Consider the following 7,429-nt stretch of genomic DNA (forward strand, 5'->3'; position numbering starts at 1 on the left):
CGATTCACACACAAGAGAAGCTTTGGAAAGTAGGAACGGCGGAAATGAAGGGGGTCATAGCCAGGGACACCACGAGTAATGTCGGCGGGATGCGCACGGATGAATTCCCATATCCCACACTCTGTCCCAGCTCGGCAAACCCTTTCCCACAGTCACATTCTGTGACAACGCACGTCGCCGTTTCTCCTCGACGTCCACCTGCATTGTGCAGCTGTCACTCGTAAGACTCATAACCTTCCGAGGTTCTTCTCCTGTACCACCTCTACATGACTTGTAATTTTTATTGATTTAATCTTGATTTAAACTTTTTAATAGGTAACTCTATATACTATACACAAAAATCCAGCTTTTTTCCACAATCTATGTCCCTTTTGGGACAAGTCGGTTCCAAGTGTGGATGTACAAGCAGAAGTAAATAAAATTACCTAAGATTCGGGAAAGAGTAATGATAGCTTTTCTTATCTATATATAGTTAAAAACGTAACAAAAAGTGTTTTGTGGCTATCAAAAAAGCCCTAAAAATCCTAAAACAAGGCAAAAAGTATTATGTCATTTTGCTGATAAGTTCAACATTTGTTTATGGTCACATACCAAGTATCTCCTACTGTAGGTAATTCTATTTACTTCTGTTTGTACATCCACACTCGGAACCGACTTGTCCCAAAAGGGACATAGATTGTGGAAAAAAGCTGGATTTTTGTGTATAGTATATAGAGTTACCTATTAAAAAGTTTAAATCAAGATTAAATCAATAAAAATTACAAGTCATGTAGAGGTGGTACAGGAGAAGAACCTCGGAAGGTTATGAGTCTTACGAGTGACAGCTGCACAATGCAGGTGGACGTCGAGGAGAAACGGCGACGTGCGTTGTCACAGAATGTGACTGTGGGAAAGGGTTTGCCGAGCTGGGACAGAGTGTGGGATATGGGAATTCATCCGTGCGCATCCCGCCGACATTACCACGAGGGAGAACGAGAGAAGGCATTTTCATGGAAGCGATTGACGGAGAGGTTTGATTAAGAAAATAGCTGCCATCAAAGCTGAAGAAAATTTGTTTTCATGTTTGTTACACACACTCAAAAGATCGAACAAATACTACGGGCGTTCCCTCCTACGATCCCTACCAAACAGACGGTTTAAAACATGTTCCCTGGTTATTTCAGATTTTCCTAAATGTTCGGATGGAGTATTTAGAAACACATATACTCGGTTAGGATGGCCGTTCCCTAATACTTCATCCGAATTTTCCTACTAGTAGTTGATTCTCCGGACTGACCGTTTCGCTCCGTGGAAAAGTCGTAATGAACTAGTATACCATTAATGTGAACCCCGATAAGATGGCTGAAGAACTTACCAAGGAATCAATGCATGCGAGGAGCAGCACCTCGTCTCTTTCTTCTCAAGCCCATCGGAGTGACTCAAGAAGACAATGACTGTCGTTTGACAAAAAGAAGAAGAAACCACGGATGTTGGCAGTAAAAATCCATCAAACACACCTTTAGGCTTCAATAACGAGTGTCTTGCGCTCTATCACAGTCGAACCTGCTTTAGCCATCACCTCGAAACGACGTCTGAGTACGAAACGAGGACAGAGGTTGGGCCGCGGAAATCATGCGCGCAGCAGCGGCAAACACGACCTGACCTGCCCTAAAGATGGTCTGTGCGTTAGAGAACGAACGCACGTGACTAAAGGTTCCAGTGCCCACCCGACTTTCGCAGTTTTACAACCCCCTACGACAGCAACTGGTCTTTTTCCCCGAACGCGATGACATAACCAGCGTTAGCATGTCTCTCAGAATCTGGTAAGCTCTACCCTCAGAAGTCTTGCGAGTCTGATAGAGTCTGAAATATACTTCTCAAAGTCTTTCATCCCATGAAGGGTGCTTCAGTTTTGCTCGAGAAATTCCATCCGGAGCGCCATAGGACTCAGAGATTCCTCCGTATCGTGGGTACTCAACTGCTGTTTAATAATTAAGTTGATTCAATTGTCTGACTCCAGCCGGTGATATTCGCTGTAACGATTGCGGAGTTACGATGCCAAATCCTCGTCGTCCACTCCATCACTTTTCCTGCGCTTTTCATCACCAGGACGAAGTAACCAAGTATCGAAGATGCCGCACAGGCTACGAGATGGTGTGGTTGGGAACCATGGACGAAGAACGTACCGGTCCTGTACTCAAAGAACGCTGTCTCGAAGGAATAATAACTCGATACGTGTGGTTGGATGAGGTGGATCTTCGTACCGCGAAGTGAAAGGCTTCTGGGTTTTTCAGTCAGTTCGGAGGGAAGAAAGGATCTGGCGGATGAGAGGCAGAAGAGCTTGCCAAATCTACGAATTATAGAACTGAAGGGTATTCGAGGAAGCATTGGGCAAGGGGTGATGCTCTTCGGTTGCCCTGCGGGTGAAGAACTTTGGTGGTCTTTCGAGTTCTGAATATCCGCCGATCGTTATCACATCCACCAATCTCATCAGTCTGGACCTTCCCTGTCGACCGTTTCACACACTTGCCACTCTTGTCATTAGGACCCGGCAATCTTGATACGATGCCAGCTGGGGGCGTTACGGGTTATGAAGCAGGTGATTGCAACTGCTCACGGCGCTGTGGGGTGGTTCGGAAGCCTGCCTCGGCCAACACGGGACGTTTTAGATCAGAATGGAAAGGGGGAGCAATATGGAGCATATTGCGATTGTAGCGTGTGTCTGTCTTGGACGGAATGGAGGACAGGCCGATGGAAGAGCGCTGCTACCCGTTGACTCGCTTGCCGCCACAGGCGTTAGTCGCCACCACCGCCCCCGGGGCGTCCACGACCCACGAAGCCGGAAATTTTCTCTAGCCAGAAGTCAGGAAGGGCATACCTGGAACAATACTCTGTTTACTGAATTCCCTTCGCTTCCCGTGACTGCTTTAACCAACGCACCTCATTTCTCATATCTTGTTACCCGCCGCTTCTGCATGGAGTGGAGACCACCTCTTCATAAATCAGCAACAAACACTGTGGCCAGTCCGTGTGGGGTGTGCGGGTTTCGGGGAACGGACGGGACATTAGACGAGCTGTGAGGTAACCTTTCCCAACAAGTATCGGATCGACGTGAATCTCGAAACCATCAATTCCCTTACACCCCAATCCATTACGGGTAGAACCTGAACGGCGACCCATCATCCCCCGACATTACATATGCGCTTATCCAGGACGATGTACGTAGGATTTGAGTTGAGGTGAATAATTATTCAATCGGCCCACTCGTGTGGCGGGTTTTCGGGCGTAGGCTGATTGTTATTCCAGGTTAGCGCTTCCTTGATCTTCCATCTCGGTTCAAAACTTCTATGCTACATCAAGATGGTTACGGGATACATGCGTTACCTCGACTCTGCTCCGCTTTCGGGCATCGACATTCTGGTTCCAAATGTCGGGAGGAACTTTTATCAGCCGTGCAGAATATATGAGGAAGCGTACTGGGACCAGGAAAGTTTTTTTTTTGATGGGGATTGCCCAGTGGTTACTTCGAACGGAGGAATCGTGTTAGGTGGAGGTACCGAGAAGGTTTCGCTCTTCAGCACATATGCGGTTTGAGCGATAGATGTACCAGCCTCACCCTCTTTCTCACTCCCCTCACCATCGTGGACCTCAAAGTTCGAACGCACGTACCTCACCCCCCGTTCACCGACCGTTCCTCTGCAACTGAAACTCATTCCATACAATGATACCTTAGGAACAAATCCTTGGCGCCTCGATCAACGTTCCGGAGAATCGTGTTTTCGGCTATGGCCCTTGTTGGTGCGTTGGCGTGTTCATGGAGAGTCAGGCCGGTTTGCATCGGGATCGGGGAAAGGTTGCCCTCTAACATCGCACCATGCCATAGTCAAATCCATGATCTTTACGAGGTGGAAGCTAACGTGAACGTTGGAACGCCGACATTACTCATAACTTCTTCCTCCTTTCGTCGGCACGTGGCCCATAAAACTTCCACCAGTCCGGGCAGAAACGTAAATCTATGAATGCCCTAGAACACTGGATGCGTTTTGATGGTCTTCGATCAACAACCGCCTGCTTTATGGCTACTACCGCATCACTGAACGTCTTCCCATCCTATCAGTTCCCGGCGGAACGCTGTCAATTCCGCAGGCATGAACTTGGTCAACAAATCTGATCAGAGAAACGCGTCTCACGGCCAATTTGGAATACATGAACTACACTCTGGTCGTCTTGGGGTTTTTCACGAAAACCCTTCTAATCGCTTCATTCCAAGCGTTGACCGGGCCAGGGTGATCGGTCAACTATAGACATTGAACGCCTCTACTCCTAATGACTGGATGTTCATGCCCGGTCTTATCGCTCGCTCGCTTTTCATCACTCTGCGGAACAATACGCTGTTACTTCGAACAAGTCTTGGGACCACCTTAGGGGGGTATACCCTTTCCCAACGCTTGTGGGAGACGATAGGGATGGATATGAGAGTTAGAGTCAGACCTCCAAAAGGCACAAGTGAATCGTCATCTCACAGATAGTGACACCCCATAACAAATTCACATTTCCGCGGAACACCGGTTTACCCATCTGTGGATGCCGATGAACCCTTGACCAGCCTCTTTCGACCGGAGCGCAACGCATCTGACGGCCCAATGCAGAACGGTGGATTACCCTCCAGTCATTGTGGGGTCTTTGTCCATCACCTCCCTCATCGCTGCCGGGTGTACAACCCATCTTCGATCACCTATGGGTACAGTACCTCTACTGCTCACCAGCGGTTCTCGCTTCGGTCTTACCGCTGTCATGTACTCGCTCGAGCGTCATTCACGACTGAGGAACAACACGGTGTTACTGCGAACCAATTTTCTACCAGCGCTGCGTCAGGCTGAGGGTATTCTGCAACACCAATCATCAGTTCTTTCCATCCTCAATAACCCTTCGTCGGATTGGTCCTCCGCCTACAGTATATGACCTTTTCATTCACTCCCCCCCATTCGACCGGAGAGCGGCGCATCTTACCGCTGTTGCAGAACACCAGATTCGCCTTCCGGTGGTGGTGGTTTGTTTCACCAATGCCCGCCTCCCTATCGGTATAACCCATTGTCGCTGAAACGCTGCTCTCACCCCCACGTTCGTTATCACCTCCGAATCCTCGGTCTTATCGACTTCGTTTATTCTCACTCTTCATTTCAGTGGAACGTCACGATGGTGTTGCGGACGAGGCTCCTTCTGGTTGCGGAGGAAATTTATTCATCTTCAACCCTCGCTTGCAACATCAGGGGCGATATGAGGGATACGAACCTCGATTCCTAAAGTCGGCTTGATTGCTCGTTAGACCTGCGAGTAGGGAAAAGATACGGGGGAAGAGCTACCACCTCACGGAAGGGAAGGTCAAGGTTACAGCCGTAATGCCTTCCGAGGGTAGATGATGGATCCAAACAGACGGAGTGACTTCGCGGTGGAATGCGGTGTCAATCGGGATGTGAAGGGTGGCGAGAACGAAGCGTTGGCGGATGTCGGACGTAGGAGATGGAGTCGTCGCGCAGACAAGGCTTTATAACGGGCCTGGGAGTCGGTCGGATGAACCCTCATTGCGCAAAACTTTTTACGTACTCTATCTTTCCCACTACATACACTTTCTACACACGGCGATCAAGTGAAAGTCGTTACCCAGTTCTACGTTCGTTGTACAGCCACTGTGCTTATATCTATCCTTGTATACCTGGCTTACAGACGCCTAACCACTACCGAGATACGAAAATCGATCAGCGGTACCGACAATTACTGGATGACAGTTCCCTGAGTGAGAGGCATGACTGCGCCATATGAGATCTTTGTAACATATCTCAATGTACACAAATTATAGATACACAACGGAAATAATCAATTCTCAAATGAAACAGTTTGCGTACAAGTATTTACTCTAGGGTATCAACGAGGATTAATAGCAGCGCGATGGACACAATCAAAAGTATGAAGGGTGCTTCGTGCTGCTGCTGACCACCATATTGTGATGACCGGTAACTCGGTAAAGATGAAGATATCCAATCAAAGAATATGTTCATTTTGCAATGAACATATTCTTTGATTGGATATCTTCATCTTCAGCGCAATCCCCTAGGGCCCTAAATAAATAAACAGACAGAAAGGTGCTGGAGAGGAAATGAGACTAGGGTCAACCCCTACATGTGAGTAAAGTTCAACTCAGAAAGGGAAATGACTCACATCTTGTCCGGAACCAGTGCATCACCATAAATAGAAAGGAACTGGATTGCACGAGGCAGGCGTGTATGTCCTCCACAATCCATAAATAGCAAGGATAGTTGAGTCATTTCCCATCTCGAATGGGGTAGGCGAAGGTGAAGGAGGAAAAGAGGTTCATAAAGGAATAATCATGTTTGTGATATTGACTGGGCATGTCACAACTCTCATCAGCAAAGGGTAGGGGAGATTACTAGAGAAATACCTCAAATGTCCATCAATAATTCTGGACCCTGGGTTGGAACGGCATGGGTTGATGAGAAGCTACAGCCCTTGCCTCCCTCGTAACCTGAGCATAGGCCTGTTCACTGAGTGAGCACAAGGAATAGTTGAACGTATAGAATTGGGGATCATACCTTGATCTCATGTTCAAGCTGACATAGCCGTGAATGGCAACTACGCATTCCTCGGGCCTGACGATACCGAAACAGAATTCGAGCAGGAATATTGGAGATTCCCGCCGGTTCGTAGTACTGGTTGGTCTTGATGTTCTCGATTTTTAAATATATTCTGCGACCCCACACATGAGCAAAGCCTGACATTCCGTCTAAGGGTGCGACTTACTCTTGTAGAACAGACTTAAAGGCTGGCCCTGCTTCTGAAAGGAGATCCATATGGTAACTGCTGTTTTCATTGATGAGGTTCTCGGTGAACTGAAGACGCTCGTTCAACGCCTCAAATGAGCATGAGGCACGAGTCCACTTGCTCGCAATCCAGGAAACTGAAAGCGTGCCGAGAATGACAAAAACAGGAAGGGGCACAGTCACTGAGGTGCTGGACTCCTGCATTGACACATTGCACAGTTCGGATGGGGGCGGCATCGACGTCGATCAACAGCTATGAATGTTGATTTCAGACTATGAAGGATCTATAACAGTCGAACAAAAGCCTTACCTTAACAAAAACGGTTACTTTCGTGGGATGGATCTTCAAGGATGAAGGGGAAAGGGCAAGGGTCAAAGCTGTGCGAGTCATGATGTATATAACCCAGCACAAATCATTACGTTCTCCGTCCAAATCTGCTCTTTATTTGACATTCTCGTCTTCTGACCTACACGCAGTCAATGGAACCTTCTGGAAACCTATTTATTTCTAGACAGGCAGTCAGCATCTAAGCGCGCAATACTGTACGAGCTGTCTTGAAAGTGCGGGATGTTCGAATTGTAATATATTGGTACTGTAAATTGACGGTTTAGTG

At 47.7% G+C, this 7,429-nt stretch overlaps 2 protein-coding genes across 2 annotated transcripts; one reads left to right on the plus strand and one right to left on the minus strand.

The window, feature by feature from the left end:
* The first annotated feature begins 1,702 nt into the window (after positions 1 to 1,702).
* Positions 1,703 to 5,792, plus strand: E1B28_006934 (uncharacterized protein). The gene is made up of 2 exons (XM_043151638.1): positions 1,703 to 1,802; positions 1,863 to 5,792. The coding sequence occupies exon 2, from the start codon at positions 2,655 to 2,657 to the stop codon at positions 3,057 to 3,059; it is 405 nt and encodes a 134-aa protein (XP_043009718.1). The 5' UTR covers positions 1,703 to 1,802; positions 1,863 to 2,654; the 3' UTR covers positions 3,060 to 5,792.
* A 656-nt stretch (positions 5,793 to 6,448) lies between these two features.
* Positions 6,449 to 7,052, minus strand: E1B28_006935 (uncharacterized protein; the record flags this gene model as incomplete). Its single annotated transcript, XM_043151639.1, has 3 exons — positions 6,449 to 6,532; positions 6,588 to 6,741; positions 6,796 to 7,052. 3 exons carry the CDS (start codon positions 7,050 to 7,052, stop codon positions 6,449 to 6,451), a joined length of 495 nt encoding a protein of 164 aa, XP_043009719.1.
* Positions 7,053 to 7,429: the final 377 nt, after the last annotated feature.

The sequence above is a fragment of the Marasmius oreades genome, chromosome 4 (assembly GCF_018924745.1).
Source record: "Marasmius oreades isolate 03SP1 chromosome 4, whole genome shotgun sequence".
In the NCBI taxonomy this organism is placed as follows: domain Eukaryota; kingdom Fungi; phylum Basidiomycota; class Agaricomycetes; order Agaricales; family Marasmiaceae; genus Marasmius; species Marasmius oreades.

Coding starts and splice junctions, on each gene's coding strand:
- E1B28_006934 (XM_043151638.1), top strand. CDS start 2,655: ATGGAAAGGGGGAGCAATATGGAGCATATTGCGATTGTAGCGTGTGTC.